The sequence below is a fragment of the Gymnogyps californianus genome, chromosome 28 (assembly GCF_018139145.2).
Source record: "Gymnogyps californianus isolate 813 chromosome 28, ASM1813914v2, whole genome shotgun sequence".
NCBI lineage: Eukaryota > Metazoa > Chordata > Aves > Accipitriformes > Cathartidae > Gymnogyps > Gymnogyps californianus.
In genome coordinates, this window is record NC_059498.1 from 7,395,065 (window position 1) to 7,420,514 (window position 25,450).

At 66.3% G+C, this 25,450-nt stretch overlaps 3 protein-coding genes across 3 annotated transcripts; 2 read left to right on the forward strand and 1 right to left on the reverse strand.

The window, feature by feature from the left end:
- The first annotated feature begins 394 nt into the window (after window positions 1–394).
- On the forward strand, window positions 395–3,231 carry VPS25 (vacuolar protein sorting 25 homolog). Its single transcript, XM_050911943.1, has 6 exons — window positions 395–452; window positions 659–804; window positions 903–956; window positions 1,289–1,377; window positions 1,902–1,977; window positions 2,537–3,231. The coding sequence occupies exons 1-6, from the start codon at window positions 406–408 to the stop codon at window positions 2,647–2,649; spliced, it is 525 nt and encodes a 174-aa protein (XP_050767900.1). The 5' UTR covers window positions 395–405; the 3' UTR covers window positions 2,650–3,231.
- Window positions 3,232–10,108: 6,877 nt separating this feature from the next.
- Window positions 10,109–24,142, forward strand: WNK4 (WNK lysine deficient protein kinase 4). Its single transcript, XM_050911966.1, is given in 22 exon segments — window positions 10,109–10,369; window positions 10,371–10,568; window positions 16,567–16,739; window positions 17,299–17,519; window positions 17,614–17,771; window positions 18,456–18,544; window positions 18,619–18,838; window positions 18,916–19,168; window positions 19,171–19,239; window positions 19,438–19,568; window positions 19,640–19,707; window positions 19,800–19,941; window positions 20,010–20,126; window positions 20,201–20,356; window positions 20,698–20,755; window positions 20,897–21,049; window positions 21,227–21,813; window positions 22,045–22,141; window positions 22,255–22,687; window positions 22,875–23,077; window positions 23,239–23,336; window positions 23,420–24,142. Coding segments are annotated over 22 exon segments (3,888 nt in total). The 3' UTR covers window positions 23,423–24,142.
- Window positions 24,143–24,357: 215 nt separating this feature from the next.
- Window positions 24,358–25,093, reverse strand: LOC127026626 (cytochrome c oxidase assembly factor 3 homolog, mitochondrial). The gene is made up of 2 exons (XM_050911972.1): window positions 24,892–25,093; window positions 24,358–24,790 (listed from the first exon to the last, which is right to left on the reverse strand). The coding sequence occupies exons 1-2, from the start codon at window positions 25,091–25,093 to the stop codon at window positions 24,678–24,680; spliced, it is 315 nt and encodes a 104-aa protein (XP_050767929.1). The 3' UTR covers window positions 24,358–24,677.
- Between the last annotated feature and the right edge of the window lie 357 nt (window positions 25,094–25,450).

The following is a 25,450-nucleotide window of genomic DNA, read 5'->3' on the forward strand; positions in this document are numbered from 1 at the left end:
TCGTTCCTGCCGCGGCCCCCGGGCCCGGGCCCGCTCCCGCCGCCGGCACCGCCCTGGCACGGCCTCGCCGGCAGCTTCTTGCCGCGGGGCGGCAGCGGGCAGCGCTGGGCGCGGCCGGAGCCCGCACCCCTCCGCGGGGAACGCGCCGGGCGTGGCACCGGGCACAGGGCACCGGGCACCGGGTACCGGTCTGGTCCGCCGCCGCCCTGGCGGGGCGGGGCTTCGCGAGGAGGGGCGGGGCTCCGGGGAGGCGGGGTTTCGTGAGGGTGGGGCGGGAGCTCGAGGGGCGTGGCGGGGCTCCGCGGGGGCGGAGCTGCGTAGGGGGCGTGGCGGAGCCCTGCGGGGAGGGCGGGGCTCCGCGGGGCGGGCCGGAAGGCGGCGGCGGCGGCGGTTCCGGCGGCGGCGATGAGCTTCGCGTGGCCCTGGCAGTACAGCTTCCCGCCGTTCTTCACGTGAGCGCGGGGCGGGACCGGGACCGGGACCGGGGGAGCGGGGCCGGGGCCGGGGCCGGGGCGGGGGGTGCGGGACATGGGGGAGCGGGGCTGGGCCGGGCTGAGCCGCGGCTGGGCTTAGGCCGGGCCGGGTGTGCCGGGTGCCCCCACGGGGCCGCCCGGCCCCGGTCCCGGTGCCGGCCCGGCCGCTGAGCGGAGCCCCGCAGGCTGCAGCCCAACGGCGAGACGCGGCAGAAGCAGCTCTCGGCCTGGTGCGCGCTGGCGCTCGCCTACAGCCAGCGGCACCGGCTGCCCGCCATGACGCTGCGGGAGGCCCAGGACAGCCCGCTCTTCGCCAACCGCCGCCTGCAGCGTATCCTTTGGGGCCCGGTGCCCCCGTGCCCCCGCCTGCCGCCCCCTCCCTTCCCCTCCCTCCCGCGGTCGGTGAGCGCCTCCTTAACGCCCGCCCAGGGAAGCTCCCGCTGGAGTCCATCCAGGTGGTGCTGGAGGAGCTCCGCAAGAACGGTGGGTGCCGTCCGTCCGTCCGTCCGTCCTGCCTGCGGCCGGTGCCCGCAGGGGCCGGGGCCTTCCCTGCGTCGCCCGCGCGCGGGAGCCGAACCCCAGCCTTTCCAGGGGCAGGTTAAGCTGCGGGAGGAAGATGGGGCTCGAAAGAGAAATTAATTTCTGTACACGTAGAGATATTTAGGAAGTTGGCGTGAGCGGTCATGTGGCGGGGAGAGGCAGGCACCCGACGCGACCTGTGGGCATAATGTCTAGCACGTGTCCTGAAATCTGCAGGTTTGATCGTTACTGTAGACTTGTGCTCTGATAAAATACCTTTTCCCTGTTGATTTTAGGGAACCTGGAATGGTTAGATAAGAACAAAACCAGTTTTCTGATCATGTGGAGGAGACCAGAAGAATGGGGAAAGCTCATCTATCAGTGGGTGAGAACGTAGAAGCTGTCTCACCCCACAGACCAGGCTTTCTGTGTCCGGGAGGACAGGTGGTATTGACTGCGATTTGTGAAAAAGACCACTGCAATATTTTTCTCTTGCTTCCTCACTGCTTTTACCTTCCTTCTTCCATTTCTCTCTGTTGTAGAGAAGCTTAGAGATGTTAACAGCTTTTTACTTGCTGTAAGGTGCAGTTTGAGCAGCGGATGCAGTCGTCTGCTCCCACTGCAGCTGGCTCTTCCATAGTGAGGACAGAGCAGCGTTGCCTTCATATGGCATGAGTCCTTATTGTGAAACACATGGGCAGAAAGAGCAGGGGGGCAGGGAAAAGAACAGTCTTTGTTTCCTTAGGTGTCATTTCTTGACTATCCAGTGCCCTAGAGTGGTTCCGGGGTATTTTTGTTCATTGAGTGCTGTCCACGTTCCATTTTGCTTGCACTGAGATGTACAAGAGATCGTGCTGAGGATGTTGAATCACACGGACGAGATTTGCTATATTGCTTTTATGTTTCCAGGTGTCGAAGAACGGCTTGACCAACTCTGTATTTACGCTGTATGAATTAGCCAGTGGAGATGATACAGAGAGTGAAGGTAATGTCATGTGTTATGTTCCGGAGCAGGTTTTCAGAGCGCACTTGATTTGAGCATGTAAACAGTTGATTGTCAGATTACAGTTTTGTAGATTAAATATTTTAAAATTGCTTGTGCAAGCTCACACCAATCACCACTGGCAAATGCCGCTCTTAAGGCTTTTTTACCACTTTGCATGAACATCTCACTTTGTTATTGCTGTTTGCATTTTAAACGCCCCCCCAGCCTCCCTAGTGCCCAGCCCTTTATCTGGCATGAGGTGCGGGGTGTTTTGGTTTTGTGCCTAGCTTCTCCGCTGCCTTTGAGACCGCTGTGACTCATTCCCTTCGGTCTGTGGACCCTCAAGCTTTGTTCCTGATGCAGCCACGTAGTGATGAGTCTGTCAGCGTAGCCGTGACTCTGGATTTGCCGTAGTGTTACGGTGCTGGAGTCTGAAAGGTGCTCTGCAGAGCCGTCTGCTTTACTGCCACCGGTCCCTGGACTTTGTAAGCCTGTTTGTTTCCTGATGTGATTTTTTTTTTTTTTCTTCCTGTTGATGGGGATCTCTGTCCTTCCCTAGAGTTCCACGGCTTAGATGAGACTATGCTGCTCCGTGCCCTGCAAGCCTTGCAGCAAGAGCACAAGGCTGAAATTATCACGCTGGACGACAGCCGAGGCGTCAAGTTCTTCTGATAGGAGCCCCCTCCCCTCCACTCTTCCCTGGCTGCTGAAGCAGTTCTTGCTGTGAAGGTTCGCTCTCCTGGCCTGGTTTCAAGCCGTGACTGCAAGCAGCTGCACACTCAGGATTTCCTGGGGCAAGGAGAATCTGCGAAGCCTTCCAAAGACATGACTTCTTAGAAATATTCAGAGATCCTCTGTCTGTCTTTTCTCCCTGTTGATTGTGTTTGAGAGGCTAAAGCTGTTCTAGGCAGTTCTGAGAGGGACCACCCAGAAGTGAAATAACGGGACTGCTCCTGTTGCTGATCCCCGTTCCTGCGAAGGCCACGCAGCGGTCTCTTCAGCTGGCTGGTCGAGCTTGGCCTCGAAGGGCACCTCCTTCCCTCCTGCCAGCCGTGTGCTTGGGCTCTGCAGTCCCCGCTGCGTTGCCAAGCGGGGTGAAAGCGAGCACAAGGAACTCGCTGTTGCTGCTGTGCTGTAGAAGGCCTCAATGGCAGAATGATATGTGCTTGCCGCGAAGCAGGCTGTGCAGCGGGGTGGGGGTGGATGCCAAGGAACTAATTTGAAGTAATTAAAATGAGATGTATTTATAGAGCAGCCTGGGTGTTTTCGTCTATCTTTATTTTTCCATCAGAAACAAAACAGAGCAGCGTACCAGATTCTTGCCCTTCAGCCGTGTTTCCTTACGGCACCAGATGAACACAGCAGCATGCTGGGGGGAGGGTGGGCCTGCCGAGCCACCCCTCCCGAGTGGGGAGCAGGCAGCACAAGTGCTTTTTTCCACACGCCAGAGCTACAGACCGTGTGGGCCCTTGCTGCCTGTCTTCAGGGCAACATTTGCTTTCATTTTCCACGTGCAGTCCACTGAAAGCTAATGGGTTTGTTGCAGAGGTGGTGGGGTAAGCTCTGTACAACGGCGGCTAGTAGAGGGTATGACTAAGTTTTTAGATTCTCAGTGCTGATAACGAAGTACCCAGCTTGTCAGAAACCACGACCCAGGTACCGTCTTTGACCCAGTAAATCCTTAATCGCTGACTGGGGGAAGCTGGACAGCTGTGCCGGGGAAGGATCACGCTCGCCTTTCCCGTTCTTTGCCCGAGCATTCAGCGCTTGTTGCAGGCAGAGGTGGGGTGCTGCGCTGGAGCGACCTTTGATCAGACCCAGCGTGGTCGTCCTCGGGACCCGGCAGAGCAGACGGTGCCTGCTCCCCGGCACGCTTTAGCCGTCTGTCCCCAGCCAGTGCTGAACAGCTTGTCCTGCCTGCCCTGCCCTTGGAGGATGACTCGGCACTGGTTCAGCTGCAGTGCTGCTGACAGCCGTCATCGACGGTAGGTAATTTTCAGTGTAGACAAGATGCTGGAGTCCAGGCTGAGTTTGTGGGGCTCTGAAATTTAAAAATTTCCTTTTTGTAGCAGGAGCCCATTGACCTGAACTCAGCGGGATGTGCTGGCTTGATCTGGGCACATCACCCTGGAGCTGCGGCTGGAGGCTGGTGCCCAGGTTCCTCTCTGTGCCGGTGACAGTAGTGCTGCGGAGCAATTCCCGCGTGCCAGCACTTCTCTGCTGGAGAAAGGCACCGGCAGCACTCGTGCCGAGTCACTGACACGCTGGGCTGGTGTGGTCTCCGCATCATCCCTGCGAGCGCTGAGATGACTTACGTGAGCGAAGGGGATGGCGCAGCCCGCGGTGAGCACGCCTGCCCCGCTCCCGCCGGTGCCGCAGCAGCCTGGGGGCAGCCTAGGCTGGTTCCATGTGCCCTGCTCTCAGGTGCCTGTTCTGACAACCTGGGCTGAGTCCCCACCCGAGCCGTGAGGTCTGGGGGCAGAGGATGGACACGATGGGGAGGCAAAGAGCTGCCTTGGTGCCGCCATGCACAGTCTCACTGGGGAACGTCTGAAGGCGGCTAAGCAAGCCCAGCTCCCTGTGGCCGCCACCAGCCACACTTGCGGAAGCAAAGGCTGTGCCATGCCGTGTGCCGGGAGCCCCACAGCGCATCCTGGCAGAGGCAGCGCGTGTGTCCCTGCAACTGGCACAGGCTGTGCTCAAACTGGGGCTCACTGGTTGGACGGGGGTCTTCCCTCTGTGTTTGCAGCCAGGAAAGTCTCTGTGTAGGAATCATCTGCTACCAGTGTCTGCCCTGGGCTTGTTTCAATGTCCAAGATCTGCCTCTTCCTCCCTCTTCGTGCCACCCACGTTGACTCCTTCCCTCTCTGGTTGCTGTGCCCTCCCATCTTGCTGCTTTTGTACCCCTGCAGCGAGCTGTGTTTCTGTGCTGACTGTTCTGTGCCTGATGGCATCTGCATTTGATCCAGAATAACGAGCCTTTAGCAGCCAGGCCCAGGATGTTTGTATTTCTTGCTCTCCGTGTGCGTGATGCCGACCTCTCAGCATTGTGTTCCGAGGTGCATGTGCCGTATGTAACCTGGCTGCCCTTGAGTGAGTCTGTGTTCTTAATTAAATTTGCTCCCTTCTTAGGAAATGGCTGATGTGACATTAGATAAGCCTAAACCCAGCCTTTCTCTTTCCAAGGCGCTCCTGGCAGTGATTCACTGCTCTTTTTCAGCTTCCTACTTAGTTGCTTACTTAGAGGAGGAGGAAGAGTACATCCCCCCCCTTCAGAATGGACATGGTGTAAAATTCCTTTTTCCGCACCCTCTCGGCCGGTTACGAAAGGTCGCATCCAGACAGACGTGCCTGCGAGGTCCTTGTGGGACCGACTCCCTGTGCCGGGCACTACGGCAGTGCTGCAGCAGCAGCGAGGTGCTCACAGACGCTGCTGTCAGCCGGCCATTGCCCGGGGCCGTGGGACGGGTCCTGGGGCTGGAGGAGCCGCTGCCGGCTGGTGCTGCTGCCCTGGAGGGAGCAGATGCTCCCCGGCTGTTCCCTCTGCGGGGGACGATGGCAATTTGTAGCTTGTGGTGATGTAAGCTCCTGTCAGCAGGTAAAACAGAGCCTTTTAATTGTCCTCTGAAACTGGCTTCCTTATCTTTATTCAGCGCTTCATAGCATTTGATGATGTAATCATGGGATTGGGACACCAGAGCCAGCCCAGAGATGCTGTGAGGCTGCTCTGGTGTGGAAGCCCTCGGGTGCTGGGTAAAGATGGAGGAGACGTAATTAGACTGCTCAGAGCAGGAGAGCGTGGCGACCTCCAACCACGACGTTCCCGTGACCGGGAGCAGTCACGCCTCTTCCCGGTGCTTCAGACACAGCGTGAGAGCTGCAGGCACTCCGGGAGCAAAGCGAAGGGCAGGGGGGCTGTGTTCATGCAGGAGTATGGCTGAAGCCCGTCCAGGCGGCTCCCTCGCCTGCTGCTTCTCTGCCTCCGCTGTGCTGCCCGGCGCTGCCTGCGGCAGGGGACTGCCCACCCCATCGCTGCAGCGGGGCCGATCCCTTCGCATGGGGGTTTGGCGTTAGAGAGTTTAAAAACCAAACCGAAACCTCTCTGCACTCCCAGGCGTACCATCACGGGGCCGGTTCAGGCTCCGGCACCCAGAGGTGCTTTCAAGCCTGGCCACGCAGCCCCGCGGAGGGGCTCGCCAGAGAAGGTGGCGTTTTGGTGGGGGGGGCTGGCGCCGGCCCCTGCCTCTGGCCCATGGCCACTCTGAGGCCATTGCCACGTCTGGCCACAGTGATTAGGGCTCGCTGGCCAGGGCGAGGCGGAGCTTGGGGGGCTGGTGCTGAGATAAGGTGCTATCAGGCTGTGCACACCCGGATCCTGCTGGTCAGCGAAGACGCTGGGAAGGAAAAATGCTGAGAGGGGTTTTATTTAATGTGGCTAGTTAGGAGCAAGAGTTGTTTCAGTTTGATAAATTTATATGTTGGGATAAACTTGCAGGCAGGTTACATCTGTAACTCTGGGCTAAGGAAATCCTCTGAAGTTATCTGCCTGGGGTTAAAGCCACAATTGAGGTGTGGGTGGCATCTCCTCCTCCCTGAACTCATGTGCGTTAGGGCAAGGAGGGACACGGCAGGAGGAGGCTGGGAGCTCCCGTGGGCACAGGGTGCTGGAGCCAACCATGAAACAAGCCCTGGGTCACTGCGGAGCCTTCCTCCGCTCTAACCCTTCCTAGGACGGGCACCCTGTGCCTCGCAGCCCGAGCTGTGCATCCCCCATCTGCGGGGGACGCCTGCATTCGGACCCGTTCTGGCTCCTCCGTGATCCTGCCCTGAGCTCCAAGGATCAGAACGGACAATTCCTGGCAGGGCTTGCTGGCGCAAGGAGCTGAGCAGGACTTTGATTCATGATCTAATCCTGAAGAGAGCGATTACACAGTCCCCCGTTCTCTTCCTGGCAGCCAATGCAAGTGAGAAATGGGTTACATTGCCTGATTGCAGCGGCTCCTCAAAGCGGAGGGCTGGCGCTGGCACCTGCAGCCCAGAAATGTCACCCTGATAACGGCCGGGGAGCTGCCGGCACCATCGGAGCGCTGCGATGGGCAGCTGATTGTGGAGCAGGAGCCTTCTGATTTCGGGCCAAGCTGCCTCCAGCTTGGTGTCCTGGCCCAGGTCAGGAGGGGACCCGCACCCCTGCCCCAGCTGCCTCCCCCCTGCCAAGCTTGTGGTGTGGGACCCCATTTGGGGGGCGGTCGGGGAACTTCTCAGGCCATTCACCAGCGAGGTGTGGGAGGGTAGCAGGCAGAGCAAACTTCACCCCGAATTTCCTCTCCTGTCTGCAGGGGCCTCACCGGGACCAGGGCACTCCTCTGCTGCTCTGGCATCTTCTGAGGCATCTCGTTTCACAATGAAAACACTTGATAAGGGGACATGAGCCTACCAGAGACCAAGCTGAGATCCCTGCCTGGCTCTGTGTCCTTCGCTGAAGAGCTGGGGCTCCCTGCCAGCCTGGGCTGTGTCCCCGTGCCTGGGCAGTGTGGGGCCCCTGGCAGGGACCCCCGGGTGGGGGTGGCTGCAGAGCTGGCCCGCAGGGGCTCGGGCAGCATTTCAGCTGGCCGTGGCCGGGAGCCATGCCGCTGCTCGGAGCTGTGTGGGTTCGTTCTCCCCGCCTAGCTCAGGGCTGGTCGCCCTTGGGCCCGTGTCGTGGACGTGCTGGGACCCGGTCCTGCAGCCGCCCTGCTCCGTGCCGTGCGGAGGGAGCGAGGAGCTGGGACCGGTTTTCTCTCTTTGGGCTCCCCAGGCTGGGGACAGCCGAGCTGGACATGCCTGGAGCACACGCCTGTCCTGGGGCGGTGGGAGCTCCCACCCCACCCAGCGCCCTTTCCCTCCGAGGACAGATCTGTTGTCCTGTTTAATTTAGGAAGCCATCAGCGTGCGCTGGCCGGTGCTGGGATCGATGCTCTGGCAGGTCCCACCGCTGCCTGAGCTGCCAGATTTGCCTCTGCTCCGGCAGCTGCAGAATGAGACGCGGTGCTGCCCGTCCTGCGGATCAGGCTGAGGATTTTCAGCCGGGAAGGACTGAAATCTTCACCTCTACTGGAAGCTGTAGTCAGGACAGGATAAAAATAAAAGCAATTACTTTTTAAGCAGGGAGGTTTTTAAACCTGACATGTGTTATATGAGTAAAAGCTGCAGCCTTGTGTCCTGTGATGGGCTCCGGAGGAGAGGCAGAGGCCGAGGGACGGCTCTTCGCACGCCTCCTCCTGCCCTCCAGGGCTGGTAGAGCGATCGCCCGGCTCCTGTGTGGGCTCCTTACTTTGTGCAGCCTGCTAGGTGCTCGAGGAGAGAGTTCAACATGAGTGGGAAAGCCCGAGAGATGCAGCATCGGAGGCAGCTGTGAGGGGACCAAGGATGCACGCCTTTCTGGCAATGGATCTGGTGAGAAGCGGGCAGGTTCTTGGCAGGTCTGGGGCAGGGTTCATCTGAAGAAAGCGCGTTGTTTGGCAGAGCTGAGTCAAACCGTGTCACATCTTATAACACGAGAGTCTCCCACGCCAGGGCCAGCGCGAGCACTGCGCCCATCGGCCCATCTGTCCTGGCCTTTTGTCTCTGGCAGCCGTGGATGCCCGGTGCTCCGGCCAAGGGGCCGCCTCTCCTGCAGGCAGCAGGCAGAGCCCTGCGGGGGGGCCAGCGCTGAACACGCGTCTTTCTGCCGGCAGTGGTTGTTCCCCTGGGACCGTGCCCCACGCACGCTCCAAGGAGCACAGGGCTGGGTGAGGATGCGGTCACTGCTCTCTGCTCACCAGCCTGCGCTGCAGGCGAGCGGCTCTCAGCAGGGAGACGTCGGTCAAACGCCTTCCTGGGGAGGTGGTACCTGGCTCCTCCGGTGAGCTGGAGAGCAGGGCCGGACGAGCGGGGTCTTGCAGAGGGAGCAGAGCCTGCCTGTGCAGGAGATGAGCACTGTGACGCTCAGCCTAGCCAGGGCTTCTGTAGGAACAACGTTTCATTAAATGCTGCTCCCTCCGGACAGGGGGATTTGCGGGGCTGCAGCCGTGTGGGACGTGGCCTGCAGCTGTACTGCGGATGCAGCAGCCCCGGATGCCCCGGCGTCACCCTGCGTGCGCCAGGTTAGCGTTTGAGGAGGACGTGGCTGTGCTCCCGTGTCGATCCTCTCCTTAATGTTTCCGGTATCGTTGAGTGGAAACAATCTGACCTTAGGGAAAAGAAGTTAGCGCCGGCCTCAATTGCTTTATGTTTTGTGTAAACAGCCTCACCGGGCAGAACAACCTCCTGGTTTAGCCTGGAGAGACAACAAGCGCTTGTCCGGGTTCCTCGCTCGTGCAGGGCTGACACACGTTTGTATCTTCCTATTTGCATGACCCTAATTTCAGGATTTCAGAGAGGCACCCGGAGAGGAACGGCTGCCTGGGACGGCGCAGGCAGCGCGGGGGCTGATCCCGCAGCCTGGGGAGGGGGACGGGGCTTCTCCTGGACACGCTGCTCCAGAGCCCCGAGTCCGAAGCTCCGAGGAAATGTGTAAACCAGGCGCTTTCCTACGGCTCGACTTAGGCTGGGGCTTCGGTTACAGCGGCCCCAGCGCCCGGAGCCCCCCTGGGGGCGGCGGGCGGGGACGGGGCTGCCCTGCGGGGAGGGGAGGGCTCGGAGCCCCCGGGTCAGCGCCACGGAGCTCCGGGTGGGAGCTGGGCAGTGTCCCCCCGGCCAGGGCCGAGCAGGGGGGACGGGGGACGGGGGGGATGCCCGCCGTCCCCGGGGGCCGAGCCGGGGCTGCGGGGCGGGCGGGCGGGCGCGGTGCCAGGGTGCGGGGCGCTCTGCCCGCAGCTCGTGTCTGCTGCCGCAGTGCTGGCCGCCCGTCCCGGTGCCGCTGCCGGTGCCCGGTGCCGGTGTCGGTGCCCGTGCCCGGCGCCCGGTGGCGGGGCCGGTGGCGCAGCGCAGGCGGGGGGCGGCGGCGGAGCGGGGGCGGGGCGGGGCGGGGCGGGGCGGGGGAGGTGCCGCCGGGCGGGGCCGCGGCGGGGCCGGTGCCCGGGCCGGGGCTCGGCGGTCGCTGCTGGCGGCGGGGTCGCGGCGGCGCCAGGTGCGAAGCTGCGCGGGAGCGGCCGCCCCGGGCCGGGCTGAGCCGATGCTGGTGGCCGAGCCCGCCGCCGCCGCCGCCGGAGCCATGTCCCAGCCCGAGGCGGAGCGGGCGGGCGGCGGCTCCGCGCCGGAGCCGGAGCCGGGGCCGGGGCTCCCCGGGCGGGCCCCGCACCGCAGCCGCGGCCGGCGGCCCTCGGGGCGCGACTCCCGCCGCGCCTCCTCCCGCTTCAACCGGCGGAGCTCGGCCGAGCTGGAGCTGCTGGGCTACCCGGCGCCGGGCGGGGGGCGCGGGGGGTCGCCGCCGCCGCGCCGCGTCGCCGGGCGCCGCCGGGCGCCGGGAGCCGGAGGAGACGGAGAGCGAGGAAGTGGAGACGCGCGCGGTCGCCACCTCCCCCGACGGCCGGTTCCTCAAGTTCGACATCGAGATCGGCCGCGGCTCCTTCAAGACCGTCTACAAGGGGCTGGACACGGAGACCACCGTGGAGGTGGCCTGGTGCGAGCTGCAGGTACGGCCGCCCGCGGGGCCGCGCTGCCGGGGGCGGGCCGCTGCCGCTGCCCGCGCCCTGCCTGTTCCCGCAGACCCCCGTCCCGGGGGAGAGGGCGTCGGCAGGGGCAGTGGGACCCTCCTCCGTCCGGTTTCCCTGGCGTGGGCAGGCCTCCCCCCCCTCCCCGGCCCAGAGCCCCTCTGCCCGCCGCTGCCTGCCCGGGCTGCCGTGCGGGAGCCGCGGGGCATCTCCCCGGGGCTGGAGCCCGTGCCAGAGAGGGCAGGGACCCGAGATCCCCCGTTCCTGCCAGGCACGTCGGCGCCGTTCTGCAGCCGGGCTGCAGCGGCAGGGCCGGGCGCCGGCAGCCGGGCTCGGGCTCCCCGCGCTGCCCCGCGCTGCGCCCGTCTCTGCCGGTGCCTCGGCACGGCGCGGGGCTCTTGGCCCGGGCCCAGGCTCCCTGCTTCACGCTGCTGCTCCCGGCCCTCCCGCCCGTCACGTGCTGTTTTCCATTTGCCTTCTCGCTGCCTGCGCTACGGAGCACACCGGGACGCCCGCGCTCCCGGTGCCAGTGCCCGCGCCGGGGGTTTACAGGTGGATCCAGGACTGGTGCTGGGGCTGAGCACCCCGCTGCCTTTTCCGTGCCCACCAGCTCGCAGCTTTCCCTTTGGAAGGGCAGCGAGGGCAGGGGTGCTCTCTCCGGTGCCGGCCTCTGCACGCGCACCTGTGCCAGTGCTGGAGCTGGCTCCGAGGCTTGCTCCGATGGCCCTCGGCGTGCTCTGGGGCACGTGCCTGCAGCGAGCCTGGGGCTGGGCGTCACTTGGGAGCAGGGTACGATGCGACCTTGGTGCGCTCTGGCTGCTTGACCTTGGCTGAAGCGGTGTCCATGGGCACCTGCGTGTGGTTTCCGCGATGCTGCCAGGGGCTCTCTGCTGGGAGCACCTGGACCTGTGGTTTTCCAGGTCTCTGAGCAGCATCCCCATCTCCTCTCTGCCGCCGCACTCCTCTGTCCCCTCCACTGCCCCGCAGCCCAGCAGCAGGATGCTAACAGCGGGACGCTGAGGGCAGCGGTGAAGGTGTTGCCTCCGCAATGCCTTCTCCCACTCGTTGCTTTTGATGGGCCTGATTTTGTCCACGGAGGTGCACAGGGAGAGCCGTGCCGTGGGGCTCTCTTTTCTCCTTGGAGCCCCTGGGGAGGGGCTTTGGCAAAGTCCATAGTCTCCAACAGGCTCCTGACCCTGGGGGTGGCTGCTGTGGCTGGAAGGTCCAAGTCCTTGTTTACACAGAAAAACGTGTCTTGCGAGTTTGTTGTCTTGTTCCTAAACCCTTGGTGCAGCTGCAGGCGGCTGCCTGGGCTGAGTCCTTGGGGTGGCTGCAGCCCAGTAGTGCAAGAAGAGATCCTGAGATAGCGGTGGGTGATTTCTGAAGGGGCTGTGGCCTCTTGGCAAGGAAGGTGACGTCGTGGGCCTCCGCCTGCCTTCGTGGGTTGCACAGTTGCTTCAGCTGGCTGCCGAGAGCCGGCTCAGCGCTCCCTCCCTCACGTGGCCCCGTGGCTCCATCCGAACGCTCCTGAGCTCTCTTTGAGTCCCGCGTCCCTTCGGGTGGCAGGGGAAGTGCCAGCCTGCCGCTGGCAGGGAAGGGCTCTCCTTGGCGAGCCCAGGACCTTCTCTGGATGAGTCAGCCGTGCCCGGCGCTTCCCGCCCGGCTGGCTCCGCATCCCTCCCTGTGGGCCTCAACCCCTGGTCGCAGACATGCCCCAGCTCCCCTGTGCTGGCAGCCGGCACGCGTGGTGGGGCTGGCAGCACAGCTCGCTCCCTGCCCTCCTGCTCATCCCCGTGGCCGGGCTGCACTGCCCTGTGGGGGGGCCCCTGTCCCCACCCTGCTGTGTTAGAGCAGCTTCCGCGTGTCCGCTGGGGCTGGATGCGGCCGCCGGCGCCCGTCCTGCAGACCAGGGCAGGGGCCGCGTGCACATGGGGCTCTGTTTGGCAAAGAGCTGGCCAGGGTCTGGCAGTGGTGCAGGCAGGGCATGCCTGCGGCTGCGCGCGGGCAGCTCTGGTGTCTTGTAAGGTGGCTGCTGGGGGGACGAGGCTGCACCGTCCCAGGTGGAGGAAAGCAAAAATGGTCCTGTGCCCCGAGTCCAGCAGGCAGATGCCTGCCCTGCGAGCCTGCTGGGCTGGTGTGGGCTGGAGCCGCGGGAGCTGCTCACTTGGCCCACGGGGAGCTGGCGGGGGATGTGTGCGGAGAGGCTGAGCTCCTGCCAGGGACCGTCCCGTGAGCATCCCACAGTGTCTGGGAGACCTGGCAGACCTGGCTCCCCTCCACTGCCTGCCGTCACCCTCCCAGGGGACCACAGCCCGGCTGTAGCTGAGAGCCCCTCGAGGGCCAGTGGGCACAGGCAGCCCTGGCCCCACTCCTGTCCCGCACAGCCCTGGCGCCTGTCGTCCCCCCCCCCCCATCCCTCTCCCTTCCCCACCTGGTATTTGGCTCCGTCCCACTGACTGCTCTTTATCCAGTGTCTCTTGTCCCAAAATCCACGTCCCACGAGGGGCTGAGAGCACAGAAGCAGACTTTTAAAAGTTTGGTTTTTTTCAGCAATCATGCAAAGAATCAGACACTGTGACACAAATACGGGATTTAGAACCGCAAATAAAAATGGTTGTGGTTCTGCCCTTTTAAAAATAGCTTTGTCCTGTGTCTTTCACAGTTCTCCTTTTATTGGCTTTCAATTCTAAATGAATACCTAACCTCAGCCCTGACCTGTTCCGGTCCGGAGAGCCTTGTCCAGCTGCTGTGATGGCTCCCGATCCCAAATCCTAGCTCTCCGTGCCGTCCTTGCCCTGCCCTTCCCTCTCCGGTGCCTGGCGGCCTGGAGGCCGTTTTTGCCTGTCCCCTGCCTTCCTGTGGGACCCCTCTGGGGACCTGCCCGTCCCCGTCCCCCCATGCTGCTGCCCCCCAGTCCTGAACGCAGCGTCTGTCTTTGCCTCCTGCCCGCATCCCGCAGCCCTGCCGTGACCTGTTTGTGCTTTCCAGCTTTAGACTGGGGACTATTTCTGTTGATAGGTGCTGCGGGTGGCGGGGAAGGAGGAAGCAGGGAGGAAACCGGAGGCCTGGAGCAGGATCGAGCTGTAAATACCTGGCCGTGAGCGGTTTTTCTGTGGGTCCCCTCGGGCTCCCTGTGGGCGAGAGCAGCCTGGGCAGCGGGCGCTGCCGTGCCTCCCCCAGCTCCCGTGCCCAGGTCGGGCACGTAACCTCGGCCAGCTGCCCCGGGGGCTGCAGGGCACCTTTCTTCCCAAATTCCTGCATCTTCTCAAAATCCTGTCGATCACATGCCCAGTCCATCCAGCCTGCACTGTGGTTGGGAATCATGCTGCGACTGAGCCTGGCGAGGCCCTGGGGCAGCGCCCAGGACTCAGCCCTGCACGGGGCTGGGAGCTCTGCCTGTCCAGGAGACGAACTGAGGAGATTGGGGGGATTTGCTCGACGGGGGTCCTCTGGGCTTACAAACGTGAGTGTGTGCGTGCTCGTGCACCTGCGAACGTGCACGAGGTCACCGCTCGCCAAGCGGTGGGGGGCAGACCCGCGGGGAGGAGCGGTGAGGTGCACGCACCCGCTGCTGCCGTAGTGCTGGCTGCTCTGCTGGGGGGCTCGGGACCTCCCCGTGGCTGGAGGTGCTGTGGCCATGGCCGGAGGGAGCGTGCTGGGCGGTCTCCAGTGCCTGCCCTGCGCCCTGCCATGGCATCGCTATGAACGTCCCTCCAGTGCCTGAGTGGCCCCCTTTCCAGGCGCAACTCTCAGCCCCGCACAACGGGGCTTTCACAGGCCACCGGGACCCCCGGCCCGGGGCGTCGCAGAGCCCTGCGAGGGCTGCGGGAGCGGGAGAGCCCTGCGAGGCCTGTGGACCCTGCGCCAAGCGCTGGGGAGAGCCTCCCGCCGCAGAGGCGAGAGCTGTCCTCGGCCACCGTGCCCGGCCCTCCCTCCTCCCACGCTGGCCTCAGCTCCTGCTGTTGGCCGTGCCGGGCTCCCCGGCAGCCAGCTCCTGGCTCGTGGGATGGGGCTGGACCACTGCCACCCAGCTCCTCACCCGGCCCCGTGCCGCCATCCCCAGCGTCCTGCTCTGCCCTGCGTGAGGTGCTGCTAGGAGAGGACACGGTGTCCCTGCGTGCTGTGCGGGGCAGTGTGGCTCTGCTGACAGCCCTGCCTGCCCTGCCCTCCCCGGTGCCCAGTCCCGGGCTGAGCAGCTCCTCCGGGCAGGCTGGGGCCGGGTTGGGCTCCGCTCCTCACTGCCGGCACTCGGTGGGGAGAGCGGCAGGGGACCAGCTGCTGCTCTGGTCGCACGGGAGGAACGGTGCCAGGCGAGCCCAGCAGTCCTGGCACAGCCTCGGGGGACGAGCTGGGCTCCCCCAGGCCTTGCTCCAGGCACCCTGGGAGAGGTGGTCTCGCGCCGAGGGTCCTGCCTCGGGTCGGGGGTGGCACGGTGGGGGCCGCGCTGGCACAACCGATTCAAGCGGGGTCCCCTCTCGCTGAGCTGCGAGAGCTGTGGCCGCCTGTGGCTCCCTCCCTGCCCCTGTTCGTAGCCTGTGTCGGTTTCCCTGTGCCCTTGCAGGTTTGCAGGGTGCGGTGAAGCCTCCGGGCTCTTTGGCGGGGAGTGGGGGGCCAGGGGGTCTGAGGGCGGCTGTGGCGCTGGGCAGGGCAGCCGGTGTGCCGCTGGGCCACGCAGGGGTTTCGGTTGCTGTTTTCCTCCTCGGGTATGAAAGGTCCCATTCATCCCGCTGCAGCAGGGCTCAGGTTCTCATCTGGGCTGAGCTGAGTCCCTGAGCGTGTGTTAAAAGCAGAGGGGATTATGGAGCGGCTCCAGCCCGGCCGTGGGGCCGGCTGTGATGCAATGAAAATATTACGAAAGCTGCCCGGCCTGATGGATGGCGGCCGCCGGCCAAGGAGCCGAGCACGGCTCTGGCAGCGCCTGGCGGTGGGAGCACAGTGGCCGCCTGCGGCAGCTCGGGTTTCCTCGGCTCGGCGTGGGCTGGACGGGGGTCCCAGCTGGGAGGCCCCCAGGCTCTGCAGCAGCTGGGCCCTTTGCGATCCCGGGCTGTGGTGGAGTCGTCGCTGCTCTGCTCCTGTTCCTGCCCAGGGCTCGGCGCTCGCAGCTGCCCGTGCTTGGGGCAGGACCTGGCTCCTTCTGGGTCTGGCCGGCCGGCTCCCCCCTTCTTGCACTATGGGGCCGTGTCCCTCCAGGACGAGGGGTCTGCGTCCTCCCCGCTGGCCCCGGCCCCAGCTCCACTCAGTGCCCGTGTCAGCACTTGGCTTCAGTTTCCACTTTAATTAACTCGAGCAGGAGGAACATGGAAAAACCTGGGCTGGAGCCTCCCCCGCCTGCTTTCCCCAACAAAGGCCTCATTGAGGCTGGCCCGGCACCCTGCCATGCCGGTGCCCGGTGCTGGGAGCCGGTGGTGCCCTGGCAGGAGGCAGGGCTGTCCTGGGGGGCAGAGGGACCCCGGCCGTCGGGTCTGCACGGGGCACGCTGGCGGGCAGCAGCCGTTGCAGAGCCCCGACGTGTCCTCTCGGCCGGGTGGCTGTAGGCTGGGGCTCCCCATCCTGTGGCGGGCACCGGCTGGGGGCTAAGAGCAATGGGAGTGGGGACGGGCAGCCCCTGCACAGGGCAGCTTTCACGGCAGCGAAGCACACGAGCTTCTTGATGCACCATCTGTCGTGGAAGACTTTGGCCATCCCTCCCCAAACCTGAGGAGAGCGGCTCCATCCAGAGCAGTGCCACGGAGGGCCGGGGTGTGGGGACCGGCTGGGTGGGGTGAGACCATGGTCTGGGATGGCCCCAGCCCCGCGTGAGCCCCTGTGCTGGGGGACAGCAGGTCTGACCCCGGCTCTGCGCTGGGGCCACAGCAGTCCCTGCTGCCTCATATGTAGGGAGTGGGGACGAGGACGTGAGGGTCTCTTGTAAGCCAGGGCATCCCCCTGTGCTCGCTGGGGACCCCACGTGCCTCCCTCACCTCTCCACCGGCTCCCACAGACACGGAAGCTGTCGAAGACAGAGCGGCAGCGGTTTAGTGAGGAGGTGGAGATGCTGAAGGGGCTGCAGCATCCCAACATCGTCCGCTTCTACGACTCCTGGAAGTCATCCATCAAAGGCCAGATCTGCATCGTGCTGGTCACAGAGCTCATGACGTCCGGCACCCTGAAAACGTGAGCAGGGACCACCAGGTCGGGGTGCGCAGGAGAGGGGATGGGGTTCCTGTGGTGATGGTGAGGGACAGGTCTGCACCCTCCACCTGGGCACTTGATGTGGGCATTTGGGTGGGGACAGTGGGCTGGTGGGCTCAGGTGGGATCTGGGCGGATGATGGGGCAGGGCTGGGAGCTGGAGACAGAAATCAGGGGTCACTGCTGCATGTTTGAAGACCCAGGAGCTTCACTGGCATCATCCTGTGTGGGGACGGTGTGGCCCGGGCACCCTGGTGCCATGTTGGGCGGCAGCACTGGCCGCTCGCCCCGGCTGGCTCCTGGCACCGGCAGCTCAGGGAGCTCAGCTCCTCCTGGGCTGCGTTTTCTGGGCTGCCTCTGCAGAGCCCAGCTGGGGAGGGGACCGGGAGCCCCTGGCTCCAAGATGCTCTTTGCCACTTGCCCTGCGCGGGCACCTGCATCCATACGGGCTCGGCGTGGCAGCGGGAGGAGGGTGGGCTGGGGCCGGGGCTGGGGCAGAGGGCTAAGCCCCGTGGGTCCGAGCTCTGTGGGTCCCCTGGCAGCTATCTGAAGCGGTTCAAGGAGATGAAGCTGAAGGTGCTGCAGCGCTGGAGCCGGCAGATCCTCAAGGGGCTGCATTTCCTGCACACCCGCTCGCCCCCCATCATCCACCGCGACCTCAAGTGCGACAACATCTTCATCACGGGCCCCACCGGCTCGGTCAAGATCGGGGACCTGGGCCTGGCCACGCTCAAGCGAGCCTCCTTCGCCAAGAGTGTCATAGGTGGGGTCCCGGCGCAGCCGGGCTTGCGGCTGCCCCGCGGGGGCTGTGGGTGGGTCAGTGCCCCGGGGGTGCTGAGCCCCACTGCCGCCTCCAGGCACCCCCGAGTTCATGGCGCCGGAGATGTATGAGGAGAAGTACGACGAGGCGGTGGACGTCTACGCCTTCGGGATGTGCATGCTGGAGATGGCCACCTCGGAGTACCCCTACTCCGAGTGCCAGAACGCTGCCCAGATCTACCGCAAGGTCACCTCGGTGAGCGGCCCCGGCCCCCGGGCTGGGGGTGACGCGGCTGGCTGGTGTCGCTGCTGGCTGGTGCCATGGGCATGGGAACCAGGGTGAGCGGGCTGAGGGAGATGGAGCTGTTGGGCCTCGCTGCTCCCCGAAATGCGTCACCGTGCAGGTTGCGCAAGCAGCTAAAAATAGTCTGGGCAGTCAGAGGGTGCTGTGCCAGGGCATGGGGCCCGTGGGGGGCGGGAGGGCCATGGCTTGGCCAGACCCCGCATCCCTCGCCCTGTGCCAGGTGCTGCCAGGACGTTAATGGGGTGGAACGGGAGCGGGTCTGCTCAGTCACCCCCTGCCTGGGGCACTGTGGCTGCCCCAGCCGGTCCTGGCCAGCTCCTGCCTGCTCCTGCCTGCTGGGGTGGAAACCCGGAGCCCCAGGGCATCCTGGCCCTGGTTGCCCGTGCAGGCACGCGTGGCCAGGCCGCAGGAGCCGCTGCTGGGCCAGTGGGGCCATGGGCTGGGAGCCCTGTCCCCACGTGTCCCTCGCTGCCGGTGGCGCTGTGCCTGGGGGTGCCGGGGACTGTGGGGCCACGGCTGCCTGGGGAGTGTCCAGCAGCACCGTGGCCCCGCAGAGCCTGGGTTCAGCCCCGGGCCCTGGAAACCGGCGCTGTGGCAGGGTCCGGCACAGGAGGCGCTGACGCCCGTCACCCCCAGGGCCTGAAGCCCAGCAGCTTCTACAAGGTGAAGGTGCCGGAGCTGAAGGAGATCATCGAGGGCTGCATCCGCATGGACAAGAACGAGAGGTGGGGGGGAGCGGGGGCTGGGTGGCAGAGCCACCCCTGGCCCCCAGCCCTGCGCTGAGCTGTGTTCCCTGCAGGTACACCATCCAGGACCTGCTGGAGCACTCCTTCTTCCAGGAGGACACGGGGGTGCACGTGGAGCTGGCCGAGGAGGATGACGGCGTCAAGTCTGGACTCAAGCTCTGGCTGCGCATGGATGACACAAAGAAGCTGCACGGCAAGTACAAGGACAACAACGCCATCGAGTTCCTCTTCGAGCTCTACAAGGACGTGGCGGAGGAGGTGGCGCAGGAGATGGTGGGTACAGGGACGGAGGGACCCTGGGCACCACGGGGTCCCTGTGCGCCAACGCAATGAGCTCCCCTCCCGTGCAGGTGGTCCTGGGCTTCGTCTGCGAGGCCGACTACAAGCTGGTGGCCAAGGCGGTGCGGGACCGTGTGGTTGCCATCAAGCGCAAGCGGGAGAAGCTGAAGCGTGCCCAGGACGTACCGTCGCCTGCGGAGCCAGAGCAGCCGCCGGGTGTCCTGCAGCTGCTGGAGGAGCTCAAGTCCCCGCTGCCGCCTGGTGCCCCTGCACCCGCCCCGGCCACCCCCGGCTCCGCGGACTCCGTCTTCAGCAGCACCTTCCCCCCGAGCCTGAGGAGCCTGAGGCCGACCAGCACTTCGCCTACCGGCACACCAGCTACTCCTCAGCCACCTGTGCGTAGGCACTGGGCGGCGGGACAGCAGGACAAACCGGGGTGGGGGGACAGCGGGGCGACCTGGGGCAGGAGGTGGGTGGGGGGTCCCTCCCCACCTCTAGCCGTGCCATGCACCCAGCCCCACAGCCGTTTCCCAGGGGCGCAAGCCAGGGAGGGGGCTTGCTCCAGCCACGCTCACACGAGCACTCCTCCGCAGCCGACTGCGAGACTGACGGCTACCTGAGTTCCTCCGGCTTCCTGGACTCCTCAGACCCGGCCCATCGCAGCTTCTCAGTGGGGGACCCCGCCAGCCCACCGCCTGCCCGTCCCATGCGCTGCTTCCCCACGGTGAGTGGGGCCCCGTGGGGCTGGGGGTCAGGGTGGCTGCGGCGCCGGCTCATGCCATCCTCTCCCCGCAGAGCATCGCAGTGCAGCTGCCCACCGAGCACCTGCCCCCCGCCAGCGGCTTCTCCTCCCCGGTGGACAGGTGAGGCTGCGGGGGGCCGGGCGGGGGCTGGACAGGGAGTGCGGTGGCTGGGAACGGCCGCGCTGATGCTCCGGTGCTGGGGCTTCCCGCAGCTACGCCTCGGACGTGGCATCTGGCATGAGCGACGGCTGCGAGGGGCTCTCGGCCGGTGAGCGGAGCACCAAGCTGCCGCCCAAGCGGGCCTCGGGAAAGCTGCTGCGGCGCCGAGCCCGATCCAGGCTGCGCATCACCAATGTGAGTGCTGCGGGTGCCGGGTGGGCGGGTGGGCGCTCCCCGGGCTGAGCCGGCCCTGCCGCCCGCAGATATCCGACAAGAACGACCGGGTGGTGGAGTGCCAGCTGCAGACCTACAACAACAAGATGGTGACCTTCAAGTTTGACCTGGATGGGGACAACCCAGAGGAAATCGCGGCCGTCATGGTGAGCGTGGGGTGGGGGTGAGGACGGGGGCCTGCCTGGCCGTGCCGGGCACTGACCAGCCCCTCTGCCCCCAGGTCCACAACGAGTTCATCCTCAAGTCGGAGCGGGACGGCTTCATCCACCGCATCCGGGACATCATCCACCGCGTGGAGACCCTGCTCCGCAAGGACGGGCATGGCGCCGCCGAGCTGCCTGAGAGCCCTGAGGCCGAGCGCGGTGCAGGCAGCCCCGTGAGTGCCCAGCCCGGCCCCGCCAGCGCTGGGGAAGCTGCCGACGCTGAGCGTGGCTGGGGGTGCTGCCCGGCCCCCGGGGAGCCCAGTGGGGAGGGGGCTGGAGCGCAGGGTCCTTGCAGCCCTGGGCAGGAGCAGCCCCGGGCAGGAGCAGCCCCATGCCTGTGGCTCCGGGTTACTTGCCCGCTCCTGCAACAGGTCGTGGTGCCCCCCTGCCTGGCAGAGCCGCCGGCTCCTGTCCCCTCATGCGGTGGGGCCAGGGTGGGGGCCAGCGGGAGCTCGGCTCAGCCTGTCTGGGGTTTCTGCCCCGGTGCTGGACTCACCCACATCTCCCTCAGCAGGCGGACCTGCAGCTGCAGGAGCTCTCACGCTCCATCTCCTCCTCATCCTCACTCAGCGGTACGTTTCAGCCCCTGTGCGGGCCCTTCCCGTCCCCCCCCAGCCCTGTGCAGGGCAGGTGACAGCCCCGGCCAAGCCCAGGGGGTCCCGCAGGGCATGTCCTGCCTCGGCTGAACATTGTCTGTCACCCCTGTGCCGCAGACCTTGGCTGCACCAGTCCCAGCCTCTCGGTGCAGTCCCCCGTCCTGCCGTTGCTGAGCAGCTCCCCGTCGGAGAACGACCTCGCCAGCCCCGCGGAGCCGCCGGCAGCCCCGGCACGTGAGCTGCGGCCGACGCTGCTGGGCTCCCCCGCAGGTACCAGCCCTGGCAGGGCCAGGCACATCTGTCCCACTGGGGCTGCCGGCCGCAGCCTGTGCAGCCGCCGCACCTTGGCCCGTCCCTCGCCGGTGCAGGGCTCGGAGCTGCCTGGGCAGGGGGGTGGAGGGGGCTCGTGGGGGTCCGGGGCCGCTCCTGACGCTCCTCTCTCCGCAGGCTCCGTGCAGACCTGGCCCCTCGTCTCGACGGCTCCCTCCTGGCTGACGGCGTCGCCAGTGTTCCCGCAGACCCCCCCGAGCACCCCGGGGGGGCCTGTCCCACCAGCCCCGCCCCAAGCCCTCCTGTCGCCGCTGCCGCTCCCCACGTCCCCTGTCCCCAGCGGGCCCAGCAGCCCCCTGAGCCCCGCTGTGACCAGCACACCCTGGTCCCCCACCACCCCCCTCCTGTCCCTGGCCAATGTCTTCTCCCTGGCAGTGATGAGCGTGGCCCACACGCTGCTGCCCACCGTCTCCTCCATCTCCAGCTCGGGTGGGCACCTCTACCCCCCGCTGCTGCCGCGGCCACAGAGCCTCATCCTGGGGCCCCCGCGCTTCGTCTACCCCGACCCTGCCAGCACGGCCAAGCCAGCCCCGGCCTGCGGTGGGACCCTGGAGTCAGCGGGGGCCGATGTCCCCACTGCCGGGGCGCCCATGCCATTCCCTCCCCCAGCACCGGCCCCACCGTGCCCCGCAGGCAGTGAGGCCACAGGGATTCCCCTGCCATCGCTGAGCACATCCACGCCGGGGAGACCAGAGGGCAGTGTGGTGAGTGCGGGGGTGGCAGGGGCTCCCCAGGGCTGCTCGAGGTGGGGCTCAGCACTGGGGGGGCCGCCTTGTTGCTGCCCTGGGCTGGGACAGGGAACCCTGTGGCGTGGGGAGCCCCTGGGATGCAGGGAGGGCTGAGCGGGCGGTGGGTCCCAGGGCACAAGAGCAGCGGGGGGAGCAGATGTGGGGGGATGCGGGGTGGGGTGGCTGACGGCGCTCGGGTGCCTGCAGGTGCCACCCAGCTCCCCCAAGCCCAGCCACTCGCTCATCGTCTCGGAGTCGCCAGCGCCCGGCGTGCCCAAGGCCCGGCTCTCGCCCATCAGCGAAGGTGAGGTGGGGAAGGGCCAAGGCTGCATCGTGCAGCCCTGTCTGTGCTGGGGCACTGTGACGTCCCCGCCAGCCCACGGGCCCCGAACGCCACCAACTGCCCCCTGTCCCCAGCAGAAGCCAAGCCCCAGATCCTGGGCCGGTTCCAGGTGACGCCAACCAGGGACCTGGCTGTGACCTCCCCGGTGCTGGGCAGCAGTGAGGGCAGCAGTGAGGGTGAGCAGCATGGCGCGGAGCCGGCAGCGAGCAGCTCTCCCCTGCCTGTGGCCCCCGACACAGGGGGCAGCTCAAGCAGTGACTCGGACTCGGCGCTGGAGACGGCGGAGCAGGACCCCGAGGCTGAGGAGGCGCTGGCCAAGGAGGGCACGGCGGCACCGGCGGAGAGCGACCGGGAGGGCCCCGGGGAGGAGGGTGCAGAGAGCGTGCCGCAGGCGGTGCTGAGCCAGGTGTGGCTGAGCTACTCCCGCAGCTTGTCCTACCTGAGCAGCGACGACACCGAGAGCGAGGACGAGGAGATCTGGGAGGAGCTGCAGAACCTGCGCCAGAAGTGAGCAGCCCTGCGGCATGAGGGGGAGCAGGGTGGTGGGCTGCGCCCGGGAGGCAGCGCAGGGGCTGCAGCAGGGGACAGGTCTTCCCCCCTGCCCCAGGTGGGAGGACAGTGCCCTCTCCCCGGAGGCCCTGGCTTGGCCGGGCGCGGCGCAGGGCTCGGCTGCCAGCCCCCCTCTCCTCCCCAGGCACCTGGCCGAGGTGCAGCTGCTGCAGAGCGCCCAGAAGAAGGAGATCGAGGAGCTGTACCTGCGGATGGGGAAGCAGCCGCCGCTGGGCATCGTCTCCCCCGCCGCCATGCTCTCCAGCCGCCAGCGACGCCTCTCCAAGGGCAGCTTCAACCCCTCCCGCCGCAACAGCCTGCAGCGCCTGGAGCTGGCGCAGCCCCCAGGTGCCAGCCCCCGCTGCCCCAGCTCCCTCCCGCGGCTCCTGCAGGCTGGGCGGGGGCTGCGGGACGGGGATCCCCGGGGCCGGGGAGGGGTCGGGCCTGTGAGGGGCACAGGTCTGTGCCGCTGTTGGTGCCCCCTGCTCAGGGCCGGTCTGTCCCAGCAGGCATCATGCGCCGTAACTCGCTGAGTGGCAGCAGCACCGGCTCGCAGGAGCAGCGGCTGAGCAAAGGGGTGACCTTCGCCGACGACTTCAGCCGGATGGTAAGGCACGGGGGGCTGATCCCGCTGCCAGCGGCCCCGCGGCGCTCCCGGCAGGCCCGGCTCACCGCTGCTTCTCTCCCCAGTAGCCGGCTGGCCAGGAGTGACTTCATGAACTACCTCAACCAAGTGCCTGCTGCCGCGGGGGCGGGCGAGAGCCCCTGCACCTCCTGGGAGGACAGTGCCGGCCTTGGGGGCAGCCAGCGCCCTCGGGCAGAGCCAGCTGGGTGCCCGCCCCGGGGAGCCCAGCCCCCCGCCTCCGCCCCTGTGCCTGCAGCAGGGTACCTGCTGCCTCTGTATCAGAGGGAGGGCAGGCCTGTGCCACGCTTGTCCTCCCATCTCCTCCTTCCTTGTGCACGCCCGGCCCCCTCCCTGCCGTTCCCAGCCCGTTTGCTCAAGCCTGGCCCCAGCTGCAGGACGCATGCGAGGTGCCGCCATCCTTCACGGCTTTACTCCGAGCTGAACCTGCGCAGGCAGAACCGGGCCCCGCCGGCGCCCTGCCCCGAGCAGAACCACCCCCGACTGCGGCCCAGTCACGATACATCCCCACCCCTGCCACCATCCCACCCCTGCCCTGGGGCCGCTCCAGCTCCGCTCCCTGCGGGGAACAACGCGTGGGGCCCGAGCCCAGCGCCCCGGGGCTGCCCTGCTCACTGCCACCCTCGTCTCGTTCTGCGCAGCTGAGAACAAGCCGGCTGCGGAGCAGGAAGAAGCGTCCCTCGGCCCTGTAAGGCGATGGAGCTGGCGCACCAGGAACGGCAGCGGGTGCACTTTGTTACAAACTGATGTCTGGAAAGTGTTTTCATAAATACGAATGAAATACAAACGGGGTCTGTGTGTGCCTGTCCGGCAGGACTTGTGGACACTGTCCTTGCTGTTGGCTCATGACAAGAGCGCAAACTGAGTAAGATGATAAAGAGCAAAATAGAAAATCGCCCCATCTCAGCAGACTCCTGAGTGGGTGGTAAGATCCTGAGCTGGACTCTGGCCACCAGCTGCTTTAAGAACAGGCGCTGACACAGTCTCCAGACAGGGTATTTATTGTGGAAAGCGATGGGCTCCTGGGCACCGCTGCCCTTCCCAGGAGCAAGTCCCTGGCAAAGACCCTGTCTGCTCTCCAGGAGAAAGGTGGCTGCCTGCAGGGGAGGAAACCCTGCCTGCAGGGGAGGAAGCCCAGTGCATTTCCCTGGACTGCACCGAGCACTGTGCAGGCCCAGACCCCTGCAAAGGCGGCTGCCCCGTGCTCAGGGCCAGGCGATTCCCCTGAGCTCGAGGCCCGTCCTGCCCCGTGGGGGCTGCAGCTCACTCACGGGGTTTACCGGGGCTGGGCCGGGCCCTCCGTGCTCAGCTCGCTGCGCTCTCGGCCCGCGCCTGGGCCCGCGCCCGCGCCGCCTCTGCCTCCTGCTCCAGCTCGTCCAGGAACCGCTCCTGCGACACCGAGTAGAAGGTGTACCCGTCTGGCGGGGGGGGCGGCGTTAAGGAAAACAGCGGGCGCAGCCCCGGCGCGGCGGCCCCGCTCCCGCCCCGGCCCCGCTCCCGCCCCGGCCCTGGAGGATACAGATGCCAAACGTCACCGCGCCGATGCCGAGCGCCAGCAGCACGTTGCGGCCGCGGAGCCGCCGCTGCAGAGCGCGCTGGCGCTGGGCGCGCTCCACCTGCGCCATGAGAAGGCGCTGCTCGGGGCTGAGCCCCGGCTCCCGCGCCGGGTCGATGCGCCGCGCGAACGCCGCCTCCCCGCCCGGCTCCCGCGGCGCCGCCATCTTACCCGCCGCCGCTTCCCGCACAGCGCGGCGACGTCACATCCGGCAGGGAGGCTGGCCAATCGGAAGGGCGTGGGCGACGCCGGCTCGCTACGCGCAGGGGCAGCGGGAGCGGAGCGTCGAGTGGTTGGCTGAGGCCCGGCGCGTGGCTGGCCGCCGGCGGAGGCGCGCTCTGATTGGCGGGGCGAGGCCCCGTGACCAGGAAGGCGCTGAGGTGGGGCCCTGCACAGCACCGGCGCCCTCGGCGGGAGCTCTGCTCGGCCTGCCCCGCGGAGGGGCGACCGGGCGACTGACCGACCGACTGACCGACACAGGCCCCTTCCCGAAAGCTGCCTCTTGGACGCCAAGGGATTGCAG

Coding starts and splice junctions, on each gene's coding strand:
- VPS25 (XM_050911943.1), top strand. CDS start 406: ATGAGCTTCGCGTGGCCCTGGCAGTACAGCTTCCCGCCGTTCTTCAC. Junction 805..902: donor CGCCAACCGCCGCCTGCAGC/GTATCCTTTGGG, acceptor ACGCCCGCCCAG/GGAAGCTCCCGCTGGAGTCC. Junction 1,378..1,901: donor GAAAGCTCATCTATCAGTGG/GTGAGAACGTAG, acceptor TTATGTTTCCAG/GTGTCGAAGAACGGCTTGAC.
- LOC127026626 (XM_050911972.1), bottom strand. CDS start 25,093: ATGGCGGCGCCGCGGGAGCCGGGCGGGGAGGCGGCGTTCGCGCGGCGC. Junction 24,791..24,891: donor CGCGGTGACGTTTGGCATCT/GTATCCTCCAGG, acceptor CCCCCCCGCCAG/ACGGGTACACCTTCTACTCG.